Below are 21,208 nucleotides of genomic sequence, written 5' to 3'. Positions count from 1 at the left end.
ACTTGTTCCAGTAATTCAACAGAAAATTATTGTGAAAGGTAATATAAAATTTGGATATCCCTTTCTATTAATATTTAATTCTTGGTCAATCTTTTAGGTTCTGTTTACTCAGAATTTCTAGGGATTCTAGCACAGACTTAACAATTCCACAACAGTGCATTTGTTTGTAATAACTTTTAAGAAATTTACTGTAAAATAAGAGTTTACAGGGAGGGACTTTAAGTCAATGAAGAAGAATCACACAAAGCTATTTTTAGAATTGTCTAACAAAGTGTTCAGTTTATATACTTATTTCAAAATTGTTTTGACATGAATCTAATGTATGTAAGTTTCTTATAATTAAATTATTTTATTTATATTATAATGTATCTTATTTAAATTCCTCATAAATTTTATTCCTTCTTAAAAAGAATCCTAATAAGAATATTTAACTTTTGTTCATTTATGAGAAAAGATTATTGATTATCATTCTTATATTTGGCTGACTTAAATTATTTCACATCTGTAAAAATGGGAAGTTTATTGGTCAAAGAGGTCAGATTGTTTACCAACAGTATGGGAAACTCAAGATCAAAGTTATATCACTCTTTGTGTCTTAGAAGAAGAGATATCAGTAGCTTCTATTTTGAAGATGGAGAAATTGAAACACTGGATTTAAGTAGATTGTCAAGGTAAAATTTAGTAAATTTGAGCAGCAGGTGTTGAACTCTTAGCAGCACTTACCACCCTGCATATAATAGGTTCTTAATATATGGTTCTTCAGTTAAAACAAAATTGAATTCAGTATCTTGAATTTTTAATCATGGTATTACACCATATTACTTTTTAGCAAATAACTCTGCAGTGGCTATGATTCATATCTCCAAAAAGTCTTTAGGATAGCATTTATTCTAATTTCCCCTGTTAAGAGAGAGCATTTTTGTCACGCACTTGCATTCCCGTATGATGTACATGCCACTTGGTACACACATGGCTCAAATACTTCCTAGTAACTACTTAAGAGAATTATTGAAGTTATCCTACTAGATATATATTTAGAGTATAATGGCAACATATCTATACTGTTGAGACAGGTAGAATTGCAGCAAGATAATGCAGACTCTATAAGATATTATCTCATTGTTGGAATGAGAGACCGATAAGTCAGTGGAACCATAAATTTGGCTTATAAATGATAAGGGCATCAGAGTTAGTTCTTGGGAAGAGGACAGAGTAAAAAGCTCATTTACTTTGTGCCTCTCTTGGGCAAGAACAGATCTTGGAGCTTTACCTGTATGTTACTTCATTTAGTTTTGTTACCATGGTATAAATTTCTGTATTCTTTTCCACATTCTATTGTAAAAGAAATTGAATTAATTTAAGTAGTGTTCTTAAGATTATGCAGCTACCAGGAGAAAACTTCAAGAATGGAATTCAGATCTTTCTGGCTGTCATGTTCCCACTCCTCTCAGCTTACTATTAAAGAGTACCAGTTACCTGCACTGAATAAATATGCAAGTTCTTTCATACAGAAAATGAGGAGTTTAAAAAACATTTGAAATGACCAAGGGTAAAATAAAAGACTCATCACATTACTTACTTTGAGGAACACAGTTCATGAGTAACATAAATACATCCCCTGAGGCCTGACAATTTAGCCTATATATATGTTCATTTTGTGGTCATGTTGAAAAGTAAAGATTTATGCATGTGTTTTATTTAAAACATTTAGAAGTCATTGACTGTAACTGTCTACCCTGGTAATATTTGAACTGTCTATTCTGAGTTCTTCCAAGAGTGCTAAAGTCCACCTTTCCCATTTCAGTTCTTTATGTTTCAACCCAAAATGTTAAACTGGGTCACTTCTAACATAGGTCCAAACTGATTTTCTTCCTTCTGTGTAATCTTTGTGCATTTTAACTAATTATGAATCCATGGGTTAGAGAACTGGTCTTACTATGATTAGTGTCCTTGTACTAATTATATGTGCACTTACAACTAACAAACTAGTCATGCTTTATGTATGGACAAATCTTGGAAAAGAAAAAAAATTTAATATGTAAGATTGATACAGAAATATGTGTATGTATACTAATTAACAAAAAGGAAAGGAGTGAAATTAATTTGATGCCAGAATTTTAAGATTACTTAAATGATTTTTCAAAATGCAGTGAGTATCTCAAATTTATCAAGTAAACCTGTTCTGTGACTTTAGGATTAAATGATCATTACACTAATTTATTTGTAATAAATTATAAATAAATCACAAATTTATTTCTGCTTAAATGATTATTACAAATTAATATATATTTACATGCTATTTTCTTTTGAATTTTATACTTAGATTGGTAGCCTTTTATCTGTAACATTATGCTTATATATTCTTCAAACTTGTATACTTGCTTTTTTGTGTTCTACAGAACCAAGAAAATGATGAGCTAAGAGATGCCCATGAAAAACGCAAAGAAAGGCTACAGATGTTACAGACCAACTACAGAGCAGTAAAAGAGCAATTAAAACAGTGGGAAGAAGGCAGTGGCATGTGAGTTACATAGCTCATAAAGGCATTTCCCTAAATATTAAATGGAATGGAGTAGCATCATATAGGTGCTTTAATAGCTTTTGTTTGATTTTAAAGAAATCATTTCATAGTCAGATCTTTAGTGAGAATTTTTACATAGAGAATATAATAAAAGAAAATAGAAATATGTTTATAATAACTATGCATTTTCCTATAATTTGCAGAAATCATGAGCATAGATGATGAATTATTGTATATACTTTTAATATGTATAGAATAACTTAATAAAAGTATAACTTAAAGCAAAAATAGTTCATATCCATGTGCTTGAAAAACTACTTTAAATAAATAAAATGCTGATGTTACAATGTATATAACTCAGTTTACTTTTTATTTGAAATATATGGGAAATATGAAATTAACATGTATAGTTAACTGTCTTAAAACTATTTCAACCTAGTATGCAGTTTGAAAATCTTTACTATCCATCAGTTAGTTCTGCAGCTTATCTGAATGAATGGGCGGTCTCAGTTCAATTGCTCTGAACAGGTGTTCAGATCTTGGTTAGTCGTAAGTGGCTCCCCTGTTAACAGTATCAACAGAGGGCAAAGGACTGAATGAGTACAGAAAAATCTACTACCCTCTCATCTTCTGAGATGGATCCTTTAGGGCAATGTTGATGATACACATTGGTCTGTTCTATAGAGAAATACTGTTTCTAAATTGGCCAGTACAGCACTTTTGCAAAATAAAAATGAAGAGTTTGTTTTATGTACAGAAAATGAGAACACAAAGGGCATTTGGCATGTTTTGTAGATAATTGTCACATCTAATTTTTTCTTTGAAGAACAGAAAGTGTTTCATATCGCTTGTCAGTAAACCAATGTTAAATTTGTCTGTCCTGGGTTTAGCCTCTGCGACTTAGCAGGCTCTTAACTTTTTAGTAGTCACCAGAAGGATGAAGACTACTTGCTAACTATCTGATGTTTACTGATAACTGCTTGTTTTAAGATAAAACACATAAACCACAGTCAGACTGGTTGGCAGCAAGTTCTAGATGTGTTGATTGCTTCTAGTCCTTTTTTAGAAACTGACATTTTTGCAATGTATATTTTATTACTAGTAGAATGAATGAGAGAAATAAGACGAGAGAATATCATGTGTCCACTCAAAAGTTTACTTTCCATAGTAGTAGTTTAGCTTTTTAGGAAATCATGATCTAAGATTTTAATTTCTACATGCTTAGTTTTTAGGAAATTCATTCAAGTGTACCTCAATAGAAACTGGGTAGCTATGTGACACTAGCTGTACTTCAAGAGAAGTCTCAATTCCAAATGATTACCCTGAAGTTATGGCATGAATATCATTAGAAAGTTAATTTCAATAAAAAGTCTCATATCATTTGCCAAAAAAAAGATAACTTGGTTAGTAGATATTTTTCAATTTTAGGGAATGAGTAAATGAATTTTATTGCAATTTGAACATGTTAAGTAAGAAATCAGTTTCATTTTAAAAATAGGATGGAAATCAGGAAAGTAAAGAGAGCAGATCCTCAAGAACTTCAACAAGAAGATTCTGATGCTGTATGGAATGAACTGGCCTATTTCAAAAGGGAGAACCAGGAGCTAATGATTCAAAAGTGAGTTTCTTTTTTTAATAATGTGTACTTAGGTAAACATCTGAGAGAAATGTTTTCTATCTTAAAGGCCATGAGAGAAATTCCTTATAAAATTTGGGAAATGAAATAATCTGGTTTGCCAGTAAAAGTAAAGAAAAAAAGATTGACTTTTTAATATATATGTATGTATAATGCAATAACAAGTTGCACATTTGCTAGCTCTTGCCGAAACTGTATTATATGATCTAGGGATTGTGTTAATTAATGTGGCTCTCATCTGTTGGAGGTGTCGCTCTTCATTAGCCTGTATTTTAGACACTGCCGTGCTTCATTTCTGGAATGAGGTGGAGAGGGGATAACCTAGCCAGCCATCCTTGTTTGATCTCCTAGATACATACGCGATGCAGAATGCCTGAGCTCTCTTGGTTCCCTGCCCTGTCCTGCTAATCCCAGCTGAGCTCATTATGGTGTAGCCTTGCTGCTATTCTTGGAGCCAGAGCTGTCCAAGCTAATTACTGGTAGCAGCAGAACTGCCTGTTAAGGGTCTGGTATGGATCTGCTAACATGGTCCTTGGTAGTGACCTGCAGACGACACGAGGGGATTGCTTTCTTTCTTGCCGTGCACTGTGTGTCCTTTGGGCTTAATGCTGATCCTTCCACATAGGTCTTTTAGCTGCCCTAAGTATAAAACTTGATGAAGGATACTCATATTTTAGAAAACATACAGTTTGCTTCCTTTATCTTCTAATTCACAGTCTGTTATATTCAGCTTGCTATAGAAAGAACACTTTTTTTTTGGAAACAAAAAGGAGTTAGACCAACATAATTAGCCTGTTTTGCTACTTAACTATTTCTTTATTTAGAGTTAATTTTTGATACTCAGATTATGTGATTTTTTTTTGAAAGACAGGATATCTTTTAGATTACTAGAATTTAGTATCATGTGGCATAATGTAATTAAATATCATTGAAATTGTCATACCTGTATTAGAATCTTATTTTACATATTATATAACTTACCACCTTTTCCACGTAATGCTAAACTTTTGAAGAAATGATCATATCAGATTTAAATATATACCTCTAATTATCTCTTAAAATGTACTATACTCTATTAATATTAAATGATTGATGCTGATAATAAAGTTTCTTATCCTGCAAATTTTTATAGATTTGTTCCAGATATGTTCCCTGAGAGTTTTTGATAGCTTTGTTGAGATACAATTCACAAGCCATGTAGTTCACCCAGTGGTTTTTAGAATATTCAAATAGTTGTATGCTCATCATCACAATAAATTTTAGAACATTGTCATTACTCACTCCTTCAAAAAACCACATACAGTTTACCTGTTACCTCCATTGCTTCCCACCCCTTCAGATCAGATCAGATCAGATCAGTCGCTCAGTCGTGTCCGACTATTTGCGACCCCATGAATCGCAGCATGCCAGGCCTCCCTGTCCATCACCAACTCCCGGAGTTCACTCAGACTCACGTCCATCAAGTCAGTGATGCCATCCAACCATCTCATCCTCTGTCGTCCCCTTCTCCTCCTGCCCCCAATCCCTCCCAACATCAGAGTCCTTTCCAATGAGTCAACTCTTCACATGAGGTGGCCAAAGTACTGGAGTTTCAGCTTTAGCATCATTCCCTCCAAAGAAATCCCAGGGCTGATCTCCTTCAGAATGGACTGGTTGGATCTCCTTGCAGTCCAAGGGACTCTCAAGAGTCTTCTCCAACACCACAGTTCAAAAGCATCAATTCTTCGGCATTCAGCCTTCTTCACAGTCCAACTCTCACATCCATACATGACCACAGGAAAAACCATAGCCTTGACTAGACGAACCTTTGTTGGCAAAGTAATGTCTCTGCTTTTCAATATGCTGTCTAGGTTGGTCATAACTTTCCTTCCAAGGAGTAAGCGTCTTTTAATTTCATGGCTGCAGTCACCATCTGCAGTGATTTTGGAGCCCCCCAAAATAAAGTCTGACACTGTTTCCACTGTTTCCCCATCTATTTCCCATTAAGTGGTGGGACCAGATGCCGTGATCTTCGTTTTCTGAATGTTGAGCTTTAAGCCAACTTTTTCACTCTCCACTTTCATTTTCATCAAGAGGCTTTTAGTTCCTCTTCACTTTCTGCCATAAGGGTGGTGTCATCTGCATATCTGAGGTGATTGATATTTCTCCCAGCAATCTTGATTCCAGCTTGTGTTTCTTCCAGTCCAGCGTTTCTCATGATGTACTCTGCATATAAGTTAAATAAGCAGGGTGACAATATACAGACTTGACGAAATCCATTTCCTTTTTGGAACCGGTCTGTTGTTCCATGTCCAGTTCTAACTGTTGCTTCTTGACCTGCATACAAATTTCTCAAGAGGCAGATTAGGTGATCTGGTATTCCCATCTCTTTCAGAATTTTCCACAGTTTATTGTGATCCACACAGTCAAAGGCTTTGGCATAGTCAATAAAGCAGAAATAGATGTTTTTCTGGAACTCTCCTGCTTTTTTGATGATCTAGCAGATGTTGGCAATTTGATCTCTGGTTCCTCTACCTTTTCTAAAACCAGCTTGAATATCAGGAATTTCATGGTTCACATATTGCTGAAGCCTGGCTTGGAGAATTTTGAGCATTACCTTACTAGCATGTGAGATGAGTGTAATTGTGTGGTAGTTTGAGCATTCTTTGGCATTGTCTTTCTTTGGGATTGGAATGAAAACTGACCTTTTCTAGTCCTGTGGCCACTGCTGAGTTTTCCAAATTTGCTGGCATATTGAGTGCAGCACTTTCACAGCATAATCTTTCAGGATTTGAAATAGCTCAACTGGAATTCCATCACCTCCACTAGCTTTGTTCATAGTGATGCTTTCTAAGGCCCACTTGACTTGACATTCCAGGATGTCTGGCTCTAGGTCAGTGATCACACCATCATGATTATCTGGGTCGTGAAGATCTTTTTTGTACAGTTCTTCTGTGTATTCTTGCCATCTCTTCTTAATATCTTCTGCTTCTGTTAGGTCCATACCATTTCTGTCCTTTATCGAGCCCATCTTTGCATGAAATATTCCCTTGGTATCTCTAGTTTCTTGAAGAGATCTCTAATCTTTCTCATTCTGTTGTTTTCCTCTATTTCTTTGCATTGATCACTGAGGAAGGCTTTCTTATCTCTCCTTGCTATTCTTTGGAACTCTGCATTCAGATGCGTTCTTTCCTTTTCTCCTTTTGTCTTTTGCTTCTTTTCTTTTCGCAGCTATTTGTAAGGCCTCCCCAGACAGCAATTTTGCTTTTTTGCATTTCTTTTCCATGGGGATGGTCTTGATCCCTGTCTCCTGTACAATGTCATGAACCTCATTCCATAGTTCATCAGGCACTCTATCTATCAGATCTAGGCCCTTAAATCTATTTCTCACTTCCACTGTATAATCATAAGGAATTTGATTTAGGTCATACCTGAATGGTCTAGTGGTTTTCCCTACTTTCTTCAATTTAAGTCTGAATTTAGCAATAAGGAGTTCATGATCTGAGCCACAGTCAGCTCCCAGTCTTGTTTTGGCTGACTGTATAGAGTTTCTCCATCTTTGGCTGCAAAGAATATAATCAATCTGATTTTGGTGTTGACCATCTAGTGATGTCCATGTATAGAGTCTTTTCTTGTGTTGTTGGAAGAGGGTGTTATGACCAGTGCAAAATTTTCTTGGCAAAACTCTATTAGTCTTTGCCCTGCTTCATTCCGTATTCCAAGGCCAAATTTGCCTGTTACTCCAGGTGTTTCTTGACTTCCTACTTTTGTATTCCAGTCCCCTATAATGAAAAGGACGTCTTTTTGGGGTGTTAGTTCTAAAAGGTCTTATAGATCTTCATAGAACCGTTCCACTTCAGCCTCTTCAGCATTACTGCTTGGGGCATAGACTTGGATTACTATGATATTGAATGGTTTGCCTTGGAAACGAACAGAGATCATTCTGTCGTTTTTGAGATTGCGTCCAAGTAGTGCATTTTGGGCTCTTTTGTTGATCATGATGGCTACTCCATTTCTTCTAAGGAATTCCTGTCCGCAGTAGTAGATATAATGGTCATCTGAGTTAAATTCACCCATTCCAGTCCATTTTAGTTCGCTGATTCCTAGAATGTCAACATTCACTCTTGCCGTCTCTTGTTTGACCACTTCCAATTCTCCTTGATTCATGGATGACATTCCAGGTTCCTATGCAATATTGCTCTTTATAGCATCGGATCTTGCTTCTATCACCAGTATCTGTGTCTATAGATTTACCTATTCTGGACATCTCATATAAATGGAATCATATAATATGTGGTTCTTTGTGACTAACTTCTTTCACTTACCATAATATTTTCATAGGGTTTGGTTTATCTGTGGTGTAGCATGTGTTAGTACTTTCTCTGACAATCTTTAGTGATCTTTTTGGACAAAATGAATTAGGTGTGAAACCTAATCTAACTAATCACAAGATCTAATCCAGAAAATGCAAACAGAGGTTAGTTGTCAGTGGTGTTTATTTGAGGTTTATTTTATTCATCAATGTAATAGAACTAAAGAAAAAATAATAAAGCCTTTTAAAGAAAGTTTTGAAACTTTTAGAATCCTAGTCTGTTCACCCTGAAATATGTGTGTGTTACAAGTAGCTCTATAAATTAAATTTTATATCATTTATCAGTTGAATGCTGAGTCATTAACTGTGGATTTTTCCTCCTGAAATTCATTTAAATTTATTAATGTGGTATTCATTGTAAGATAGCTATTTTTCAGATCAGTTTTAATTTGTTAAAAAATAGTGAAGTTTGAAGTGATAACCTTTAAGAGTGCTAAATAATCAGTATAAACTTTTGGTCATGTAATGATGTTTTGGGCGTGGGTGGGTTATTTTGTGAAACATTTATTCAGTTAAGAAATGTGTTTGAGTTACTGCTGTGTGTACTGTGTGTGTGACAGGTAGTCTGCTTCGTGAATGAAATGAGAACATCAAACTTCCTACTCTCAGGAAGCTTTTTTGGAAACATGTTCAGTATTAAATGTTCTAATGAAATATGATGTTAAAAATTAAACTTGGAATATCACGTGCTGTTCTGTGCTTAGTCACTCAGTCATGTCTGACTGTTTTTGACCCCATGGACTGTAGCCTACCAGGCTCCTCTGTCCATGGGATTCTCCAGACAAGAATACTGGAGTGGGTTGCCATGCCTCCTCATCCTCCAGGAGATCTTCCCAACCTAGGGATGGAACCCAGGTCTCCCACGTTGCAGGAGGTTCTTTACTGTCTGAGCCACCAGGGAAGCCCAAGAATACTGGAATGGGTAGCCTATCCCTTCTCTAGGGGATCTTCCCAACCTAGGAATCGAACTGGGGTCCCCTGCATTGCAGGCAGATGTTTTACTAACTGAGCTAGGAGGGAAGCCCCAGAAGTATCATAATGAAACAATAAGAAAGGAAACATGGAAACATGTCTTCTTATTCTTAAAGTTAGTTTGCACATAAAGACTGAATTTTTTTTGTTTGTTTTTAATTTATATATACTACATGTTCAGCATAGTATTTTGAGTTGTAACACACATGTACAAATAGATTTGAGTAACTGTGACCACAATCAGGATACAGCCTAGTTCTATCATCTTAAAAAATTTCCTGGTCCTACCCACTTGTAGTCAAATCCTCCCACCATACCTAACACCTGACAACCACTGATTTGTTCTCCCTCCCTATAGCTTTGCCTTTTTCTCAGAATGACCTATGTGTGGAATCATATAAGCTATAACTTTTTGAAACTGGCTGCTTTCATTTGGCATAATGCCTTTCAGATTCATTCATGTTGGTTCATCCAGTTTGTTCCTCTTTTTTTTTGCTAAATGGTATTACATTGTATGGCTTCCCTGGTGGTTCAGTGGTAAAGAATCCTTCTGCAAAGCAGTAGACACAGGTTCGATCCCAGGGTCAGGAAGATTCCTTGTAGGAGGACATGGCAACCCACTCTAGTATTCTTGCCTGGGAAATCCCATGGGCAGAGGAGTCTGGTGGACTACGGTCCATGGGGTCAAAGAGTTGGACTTGACTTAGTAACAAAACAACAACAAAATTCCATTGTATAGATATACCACAGTTTGTCTCTTGACAACTACTTGGGTCTTTTCTAGATTTTTGGGACTATGTATAGTTTTCTGCTACAAATATATTTTTATGTGAACATAGCTTTATGATTCTTTAAAGTAAATACCCATAGTAGGGAGTAACCCTACTATGTGTATGTTTGATATATTTATAAATATGTATGAAACTGCCAAACTATTTTCCAGAGAGGCTATGCCATTCTTACTCCTCTCAGGAATTCATATGAGCCTGTTGCTCCACATTCTTGTCAACACTTTTTAAAAGACCATTCCCATAGGAGTGTATTGATATTCCATTGTGATATCAATTTGTATTTCCCTAATGACTAATGGTAATGATCTTTCACATGCTTATTTGCTGTCCTTATATTTTCTTTTATGAATGTCTCTTCAACTCTTATAGCTCATTTAAAAAATTGATTGTTTATTAAAAAGTACTTATTATTTACATATTCTATATGCAAGAGCTTAATTAAATATATGATTTGAAGATATTTTGTCCCGGTCTGTATATTGACTTTTTATTCCTAGAATAGTGTCTTTTGTACGACAAAAGGTTTACTTTGGTAAAGTTCAACTTTCTAATTGATTTTCTTTTATGGACTATGGCTTTGATGTCATATCTAATATCTATTTTTCTGACCTGAAGTCACAAGTATTTATCCAGTGTTTTTTCTTAAAAAGCTTTCTATTTGGCTCTGTGATCCATTTTTATCTAAGTTCTGTATAGGATATGAGTTATAGGTTGAAGTTCATTATTTACAAAGATAAATGTCTAATCGTGTCAGCATCATTTTTGAAAAGACTATTCCTTCTCCAGTAAATTGCCTTTGTAACTGTTAAATATCAGCTGACTATATTTCTGTGGGTCTATTACAAGACTCTATTTTATTCTATTAATATGAGTTTCTAAACTTCTGTGAACCCCACACTATTTTGATTTCTGTAACTCTATAATAAGCCTTGAACTCAGTGTGAGCCAAACAGCTTTATTGTTTTTAAAATTGTTTTGGCTTTTCTAATCGCTTTGCATTTCCATAAAAGTTTTACCTATAAAAATAGGTTTAAAAAATAGCTTGAACTACCAAAATCTTGTGGGAATCTTGACTGAAATTGTGCTTAGAGAATTGACATATTAACCACATTGAGTCCTCTATTCCATGAATACTTAATTTGTTGAGACTTTCTTTTATCAGTGTTTTATAGTTTTAGCATGCAGATTCTGTATGTCTAATACCATTGTTGCATGAATGCATGCCTGCTTAGTTGCATCCAACTCTTTGTGACCCTATGAACTATATATAGCCCACCAGGCTCCTTTGTTCACAGGATTCTCCAGGCAAGAATACAGGAGTGAGTTGCCATGCACTTCTCCAGGGGATCTTCCTGACCCAGGGATCAAACCCATGTCTCTTAGCAGCCTGCATTGGCAGACAGGTTCTTTACCAGTGTAGCACCTGGGAAGTTACTGTTGTTAGATTTGTGCAAAGTAACTCTTGAAGCTATTATGAATGGTATTATGACTTTAGTTTTGGTTTCTGATTGTACATTGCCAGTATGTAGAAATGTTATATTTTTACATGTTGACATTATAACAAAATCTACTATGTTATTATTTTGTTTCCTCTGTTTCCCTTTTCCCCCTTTCCTATATGTCACTTGAACTTATTTTTAGATTTAGGTTTTTATTTATCCCTAAGGTTTAGGAGTATATGTCTTTGAATATGCGTTTCTTAGTGTTTGCTCTAAGTAGTTCACACACATAATTTATTACACTGTTTATTGGTATCAACATTTTACCACTTCAGAAACTTAACAACCTTACTTCTCTTTGTGTCTGTTTACCCTCCTCTTTTTATAATATGTTGTCTTAACTCTTTTCTCTAAATACTTAGAGAAACTCATTAGTTGATACTACATTTTTTGCTTCAGCTGTCAAATATTATTTTAAATATTTGGCAAAACTAATACAATATTGTAAAGTTTAAAAATAAAATTAAAAAAAATAAAATAAAACTTTAAGAGAAGGATAGCCTATTTTTTAAGTTAAAACTTTTCATTTTGTATTGGGGGATAGCCAGTTAACAATGTTATTATAGTTTCAGATGAATAGCAAAGGGATTCAGCCATATTGGATACATACATGTGTATCCAATCTCCTTGAAACTCCCCTCCCATCCAGGCTGCCACGTTGAGCAGAGTTCCCTGTGCTATACAGTAGGTCCTTGTTGGTTATCTATTTTAAATATAGCAATGTGTACACAGTAGGATAGACTATTATGTATTTTTTCTTTTCCTAAGTTTTCTTCTTTTATCATTTTCTTTCTGTTTGAAGAGCTTTTCTTTAGACTGTCTTTTAAGGTAGGCCAAACATACTCTAAGTTTTCCTTTACCTAAAATATCTTCACCTTCATTTATAAAGGATATTTCCACTGGATAGAGTATTCTAGGTTGGCAATTTTTTTTTTTTTTGGCACTGGAAGACTATACCACTTCTTTCTGGCCTCCATGGTTTCTGATGAAAAATACTTTGTTAATTGAATCATTGCTTCCTTGAAAGTAATACATCATTCTCTCTAGGTATTTTTAATAATTTTTCCTTTTTCTTAACTTTTAAAATTTTGATTATGATATGTTTTGGCACAGATTTCTTTTTGTTTATTCTTTCGGGAGTATTCTACATTCCTTGAATCTCTAAATATGTGGCTTTTATCAAATTTGGGAAGTTTTGGCCATTATTTTTTCAAATATTTTTTTCAGCCCCATATTCTTCTTAGTCTGGGACTCAGTTAATGTATATGTTAGATCTTTTAGTATTGTCCTACTGGTCTCTGAAGCTTTGTTCATTTTACTTTTTAGACTATTTTATTTCCATTGTCCAAACTGGGTAATTTTTATTGTTCTGTCTTCAAAATTCTTCCTTCTTTTGTCTGGCATCTCTTATTTAGCCCATGAAGTAAGGGTTGTTTTTTTTTTTTTTTAATTTTAGTTATTGTGATTTCAGCTCTAAAATTTTGGTTTGATTCTTCTTTATATCTCTATTTGCTGAGATTTTCTTTTCTTTTTTCAAGATTATACATAACCATTCATTGGAGCATTTTCATCATGACTGTTTTAAAATCCTTATCAAGTTATTCTGATTTGTATGTTTTTTTTAAATTTAAATTTATTTATTTTAATTGGAGGCTAATTACTTTACAGTATTGTATTGGTTTTGCCATACATCAACATGAATCTGCCATGGGTGTACACGTGTTCCCAATCCTGAACCCCCTCCCACCTGCCTCCCCATACCATCCCTCAGGGTCATCCCAGTGCACCAGCTCCAAGCATCCTGTATCCTGCATCAAACCTAGACTGGCGATTCGTTTCTTATATGATATTATACATGTTTCAATGCCATTCTCCCAAATCATCCCACCCTCTCCCTCTCCCACAGAGTCCAAAAGACTGTTCTGTACATCAGTTTCTCTTTTTCTGTCTCGCATACAGGGTTATTGTTACCATCTTTCTATATTCCATATATGTGCATTAGTATACTGTATTGGTGTTTTTCTTTCTGGCTTACTTCACTCTGTATAATTGGCTCCAGTTTCATCCACCTCATTAGACCTGATTCAAATGTATTCTTTTTAATGGCTGAGTAATACTCCATTGTGTATATGTACCACAGCTTTCTTATCCATTCATCTGCTGATGGACATCTAGGTTGCTTCCATGTCCCGGCTATTATAAACAGTGCTGTGATGAACATTGGGGTACATGTGTCTCTTTCAATTCTGGTTTCCTCAGTGTGTATGCCCAGCAGTGGGATTGCTGGGTCATAAGACAGTTCTATTTCCAGTTTTTTAAGCAGTCTCCATACTCTTCTCCATAGTGGCTGTACTAGTTTGCACTGACTTGTGTGTTATCTTGTTATCACTTCTTAGTTATTTCACAATCAAGTTGAGATCTTCTTTGTTCTTGGTATGATAAGTGATTTTCAGTAGTCTCTTGGATATTGTAGTATTATGTTTTGAGACTCTGGATCTTATTTAACTCTTTTACTTAACAAACCTCTGATGACATCATGCTTGTGGGAGAAGGTCACATTGTTACTGCCAGGGAGGGTGGGAGTCTTAGCTCCTAACTTGACCCCTGCTGACATCACATGGAAGGTGGTGTGAAAGGATGCCTCATTACCACTTGATGGGCATGGAAGTCCAGGCTTCTTATTTGGTTTCATTGATAGAAAAAGCTAGGCTGTTTCTTCTTCTTCTTCTTTCTCCAGTGGTTATTATCAATATTATCAATAAGATTTCTGTCCTGCTAGTCTGTCCCTTTCCTGGTTCTTTGGCTTGAGAGAGCAGACTTCCCTTGAGACATTTTGTTTGTGTATTTTGGCGTTTCTCCAGTACTAAATTGAGAATGTTAGGAGGAAAGAAGAAATCTATGGAACTTATCACTGTGATTTGTTCTTCTAGTGTTGTTCCTCACTCCTAAGGTCCTTATCCTATCCTTCTCTTTGCCTTTCGGAGTCTTCCTGTATTTGTTTTATGTACAGATTTTCCTCAGCTGTTGATGAGGTTCTGTCTTGATAAGCCCATCCTAAGTTTAACATATCATAAGTTAAAAAAACATGTAATATATCTACCCTGAATGCTTGCTAAATCACTTTTGTGTCCAACTCTTTGTGACTCCATGGACTGTAGCATGCCAGTCTCCTCTGTTCAAGGAATTCTCCATGAAAGAATATTGGAGTGGGTTTCTATGCCCTCCTCTAGGGGATCTTTCTGGTCTAGGGATCTAACCCACATCCCTTACGTCTCCTGCATTGGCAGGCAGGTTCTTTACTACTAGTGCCCCCTGGGAATCCCATAACGACCCTGTGCTGTGCTTAGTCACTCAGTCATGTCTGCCTCTTTGCGACCCCATGGACTGTAGCTCGCCAGGCTCCTCTGCCCATGGAATTCTCCAGGCAGGAATACTGGAGTGGGTTGCCATTCCCTTCTCCAGGGGATCTTCCCAACCCATCGACTGAACCTGGGTCTCCTGCATTGCATGCAGATTCTTTACCATCTGATAAGCCACCAGGGAAGCTATATAATGACCCCCTACCTGATACCATATCTTAGCCTACCTTAACTTAAATGTATTGAACACTTAAATATGCCTGCAGTTGGGAAAATCATCTCATGCAAAACCCATTTTATAATAAAGTGTTAAATATCTCATATAATCTATTAACTAGTGTACTGAAAGTGAAAAATAAAATGGCTGTATGGGTATAGAATGGTTGTAAGTTGTGAATGGCTGTTTACTCTTGTGATTGTATGACTAGCTGGAGCTACAACTCTCTGCAGCTGCCCAGCATCATGCAGGAGTATCTTTCAGGATGCCACTATGCTAAGTCACTTCAGTCGTTTCTGACTCTGTGCGACCCCATAGACGGCAGCCCACCAGGCTCCCCCGTCCCTGGGATTCTCCAGGCAAGAACACTGGAGTGGGCTGCCATTTCCTTCTTCAATGCATGAAAGTGAAAAGTGAAAGTGAAGTCACTCAGTCGTGTCCGACTCTTAGCGACCCCATGAATTGCAGCCTAACAGGCTCCTCCGTCCATGGGATTTTCCAAGCAAGAGTACTGGAGTGGGGTGCCATTGCCTTCTCTGCAGGATGCCACTAGCCCAGGAAAAATCAAAGTTCAAAATTCTAAGTACAATTTACTGAATGCATATTGCTTTCGTACTATTGTTAAGTTGAAAAGTCATTGTCAAACTATTGTAAATAAAGGACCACCCGTAATTGTGTTCAGAGCTTTTATATTTAATTAGTGGGAAGTATAGGGGTAATATATCTACTTGTCAGGAACCAGAAGTTTCAGCTGGTTTTTCTATAGACCAGGCACTCTTATTTTTGTGTTATACAGTAGGATCTAGTTTAAGAATACTCAGTCCTGACTGTTTAAGGGGTAAGTTTTACCCCTATTTATGCAGAAATAGGGGCTTCCCAGGTAGCACTAGTGCTAAAGAATATGCCTGCCACAGCAGGAGACCCAAGAGACTAGGTTCAATCCCTGGGTTGAGAAGATGGCCTGGAGCAGGAAATGGCAACCTGCTCTAGTATTCCTTGCCTGGAACATTCACTTCATGGACTGAGGAGCCTAATGGGGTACCGTACATGGGATCGCAAAGAATCAGACACTGAGCACATACAGTAATAGCTGTCTTTAAACTGTAAGGCTAAGAAACAGTCAAAGAAAATCTCCACAGATTTGGGTAGTACTTGTAACTCCAGTCTTAAAAACTGAGTTTACTTTTCAAGACCTTAATAAGAAATTCTCTGACAACTCTAAATCCAATCCAGTTGTAAAAGTTAACGTTCCAACTCTTTGCCACCCCATGGACTACACAGTCTATGGAATTCTCCGGGCCAGACTACTAGAGTGGGCAGCTGTTCTCTTCTCCAGGGGATCTTCTCAACCCAGGGATCGAACCCAGGTCTCCCATATTGCAGGTGGATTCTCTACCAGCTGAGCCACCAGTGAAGCCCCAATTAAAAAATTATGACAACTCTAAATTAGTTTTTAAAATATAATTAAAATGACACTACTGCTGACCTGTATTATTGTGGTTTTACCAATAATTATGGTCAGAGTTTTTGTTGTGGCTGTAGTATGGCAATCTAATGATTGGAAAATTTTGCATAGATTATAATTCATATAATAATTCATTTAGATTTATAAAATACATCTACTTGTTATATCATAATGATATCCTTACAAAAGACTATGAACTTAGTAGTTTATGAACTATAAATTGGATGGTTCCTTCAATATTTATCTAATAAATATTCATATTTTCATTTATTTATCTATTCAGTATTTAAACAGTATCATTCAGAACTAGGTGCTAAGCCAGGGACTTAGTATGCAGTAGGTGTACTCAAGAGTAATAATTTCGAACTCTAATGAGGTTTTTTCTTGGGGCACTTGCTGTGTACTGATAAAGTGAAACCATTCTTTGGGATGCTAGATAGAAAGGAGCAAGGAAAGCCTACAGAAATGTCAGTAGGCTTATAGCCTTTTCACTTAGTTGAGGATGTTGCCTTACTGACACTAAGTTAAATGTATGAACGAACAAGATCATGTTAACATCCTGCTAAACAAACATGGTAATATTCTCCTAAATATAAACATTAGTATAAATGTTTGTGTACATTCTTTCTGAGTAGTAAATATTAAAGGGGCTCCAGTACTGCAAGATATTAAGCTTTTCTTATATAGCAAATCCACCTCATCTTTGATATGAACGCTACAAGTTAAGAAAAGATGCACAGAAATTCACAGTATGTTTTTTGTATCCTTGGCTAAATAAATAAGGAGCTTGTAGTGGGTAGGTTCAGTTCGGTCGCTCAGTCATGTCCAACTCTTTGTGACCCCATGAACTGCAGCACACCAGGCCTCCCTGTCCATCACCAACTGCTGGAGTCTACCCAAACCCATGTCCATTGATTCAGTGATGCCATCCAACTATCTCATCCTCTGTCGTCCCCTTCTCCTGCCCTCAATCTTTCCTAGCATCAGGGTCTTTTCAGATAAGTCAGCTCTTTGCATTAGGTGGCCAAAGTATTGGAGTTTCAGCTTCAATATCAGTCCTTCCAATGAACACCTAGGACTGATCTTTAGGATGGACTGGTTGGATCTCCTTGCAATCCAAGGGACTCTCAAGAGTCTTCTTCAACACCACATTTCAAAAGAATCAATTCTTTGGCTCTCAGCTTTCTTATAGTCCAACTCTCACATCTATACATGACTACTAGAAAAACTATAGCCTTGACTAGATGGACCTTTGTTGAGAAAGTAATGTCTCTGCTTTTTAATATGCTGTCTATGTTGGTCATAACTTTCCTTCCAAGGAGTAAGCGTCTTTTAATTTCATGGCTGCAGTCACCATCTGCAGTGATTTTGGAGTCCCCAAAAATAAAGTCAGCCACTGTTTCCACTGTTTCCCCATGTGTTTGCCATGAAGTGACCAGATCAGATGCCATGATCTTAGTTTTCTGAATGTTGAACTTTAAGCTAACCTTTTCACTCTTCTCTTTCACTTTCATCAAGAGGCTTTTTATTTCTTCTTCACTTTCTGACATAAGGGTGGTGTTATCTGCATATCTGGGGTTATTGATATTTCTCCTGGCAATCTTGATTCCAGCTTGTGCTTCCTCCAGCCCAGCATTTCTCATGATGTACTCTGCATATAAGTTAAATAAGCAGGGTGAAAATATACAGCACTCCTTTTCCTGTTTGGAACCAGTCTGTTGTTCTATGTCCAGTTCTAACTGTTGCTTCCTGACCTGCATACAGATTTCTCAGGAGGCAGGTCAGGTGGTCTGGTATTCCCATCTCCTTCAGAATTTTCCAGTTTATTGTGATCCACATAGTCAAAGGTTTTGGCATAGTCAATAAAGCAGAAATAGATGTTTTTCTGAAACTCTCTTGCTTTTTCGATGATCCAGCAGATGTTGGCAATTTGATCTCTGGTTCTTCTGCCTTTTCTAAAACAAGTTTGAACATCTGGAAGTTCACGGTTCACGTATTGCCTGACTTGGAGAATTTTGAGCATTACTCTACTAGTGTGTGAGATGAGTGCAATTGTGCGGTAGTTTGAGCATTCTTTGGCATTGCCTTTTTTGGGGATGGGAATGAAAACTGACCCTTTCCAGTGGGTAGTTTTGATGTTTTTATACTAACTTGTAGTCTGTAGAAAATGCTGCAGCTAAGCACTCTGCTAGACACAGGTACACATGGAGAAATAATATGCCACCCTTTTATGGGATCTCACAGCTTAGCAGGGAAATCAACAGATGTAGAATAAAAACTTCCAATAAGGAAACAGTGGTGACACAAAATGGGAAAAATGGCATTATGATTTGTGCATTTGCTCAAACCAATGCCCTGCTAAGTCACTTCAGTCATGTCCGACTCTGTGTGACTCCATAGACGGCAGCCCACCAGGCTCCCCAATCCCTGGGATTCTCCAGGCAAGAACACTGGAGTGGGTTGCCATTTCCTTCTCCAATGCATGAAAATGAAAAGTGAAAGTGAAGTCGCTCAGTCGTGTCCGACTCTTCACGACCCCATGGCCTGAGCCTACCAGGCTCCTCCACCCATGGGATTTTCCAGGCAAGAGTACTGGAATGGGCTGCCATTGCCTTCTCCAATAAGCAATCTAAATGTCCATAATAAGCTAATATAAGTGCATCATGATATATTAATATGTTGTTATTGCTCCAGAGCTAATTCATGTCCAGCTCTTTGTGACTCAATGTACTGCAGCATGCCAGGCTCCCTTGTCTTTCACTATCTCCTGGAGTTTGCTCAAATGCATGTCCACTGAGTTGGTGATACTATATTTATATTAAATGTAATGTGAACTATGCTGCATTTAACATGAATGAATTGGATCTATAAAGCAACGTATAGATCCTCAAAAGCAAAAGTTGAGTTAAATGAAGAAAATTCAATAATAGTATATATACTACGTTCTCTAAAAATATAGAAATTTAAGTCATAGAACAGCACTGTTTTTGTGAATATATATATATGTGTGTGTGTGCACATACAAACACACACATACATCCACAAAAATATAGTTGTATATAATTGTATACACAGACATATATATATATACTATGTAAAAATGTAAGGTACTGATTATTTCTAGGGAGGAAATAAAAGTGAATAACAGAATTGTTCAGTTCAGTTCAGTTCAGTCGCTCAGTTCTGTCTGACTCTTTGCGACCCCATGGACTGCAGCACACCATGCCTCCCTGTCCATTGCCAACTCCCAGAGTTTACTCAAACTCATGTCTGTTGAGTCAGTGATCACATCCAACCATCTCATCCTCTGTCGTCCCCTTCTCATCCTGCCTTCAATCTTTCCCAGCATGGGGGTCTTTTCAAATGAGTCAGCTCTTTGCATCAGGTGGCCAGAGTATCGGAGTTGCAGCTTTAGCATCAATCCTTCCAATGAATATTCAGGACTGGTTTCTTTTAGGATGGACTGGTTGGATCTCCTTGCAGTCCAAGGCACTCTCAAGAGTCTTCTCCAACACCACAGTTCAAAAGCATCAATTCTTTGGCACTCAGCTTTCTTTATAGTCCAACTCTCACATCCATACATGACTACTGGAAAAACCATAGCCTTGACTAGATGGACCTTTGTTGGCAACGGAATTGTTGTTGTTGTTAAATCGCTCAGTGTTGTACAACTCTTTGTAATCCCATGGACTGCAGCACACCAGGCTTTCCTGTCCTTCACCTTCTCCCGGAGTTTGCTCAAACTCATCTCCATTGAGCTGGTGATGCCATCTAACGATCTCATCCTCAATAACAAAATAATTTAATTTTTTCACAAAAATGAAAACTATGGATTAAATATTACATAATATTAGTATTTTAAAATCTAAATAATTGGTACATTAATGTTGTTTGCCTTAGTCTACATAATTTTTTGTGTGTGAGACATTTTTCTGCCTTTTAAAGTATGTACTCAAAAAATAGTAATCTCACATGTCAACACATATGCAAGGATGTTAACTACAGAATTATTTATAATTATTAAAAATGGAAACAACCAAAATAGCAGTTGATATATCTATATAGCTAAAAGTTAGCTGTATAGCTAAATTATTATATTATATATATTATAATGATATTGTATTCTTATCATACATAGAAATCAATTCAAGGTGGACTACAGGTCTAAATTTGAAAGATTAAGTAATAAAACTTTTAAGGAAAATCATAGAAGAGCACCTTTTTGTCTTTGTAGTAGACAAAGATTTAAAGAATAGACTAAATTTAAACTAAAATATGGTAAACAGGGCTGTGTTAAAATCAATAACTTCTATTCATTGAAAGATACCATTCAGTTAATCAAAAGGCAACTTTTAGAGCCCAGAAAGATGTGTCAGAGCACAAAAAGACAAAGGTAT

At 36.4% G+C, this 21,208-nt stretch overlaps 1 protein-coding gene across 5 annotated transcripts in view; it reads left to right on the top strand.

Moving 5' to 3' along the window:
- Positions 1-21,208, top strand: part of CNTLN (centlein) — a 352,113-nt gene that overhangs the window by 205,202 nt on the left and 125,703 nt on the right. For all 5 annotated transcript variants that reach the window (XM_061425221.1, XM_061425222.1, XM_061425223.1 and 2 more), the window contains 2 exons: positions 2,400-2,521; positions 4,020-4,139. In XM_061425221.1, the coding sequence (XP_061281205.1) occupies positions 2,400-2,521; positions 4,020-4,139 (242 nt within the window). The remainder of the gene's footprint in view (positions 1-2,399; positions 2,522-4,019; positions 4,140-21,208) is intronic.

This window comes from Bos javanicus, chromosome 8 (genome assembly GCF_032452875.1).
Source record: "Bos javanicus breed banteng chromosome 8, ARS-OSU_banteng_1.0, whole genome shotgun sequence".
Classification (NCBI taxonomy): Eukaryota; Metazoa; Chordata; class Mammalia; order Artiodactyla; family Bovidae; genus Bos; species Bos javanicus.
Note: the sequence above shows the minus strand (reverse complement) of the source record. Positions and strands in the feature narration are given on the sequence as shown.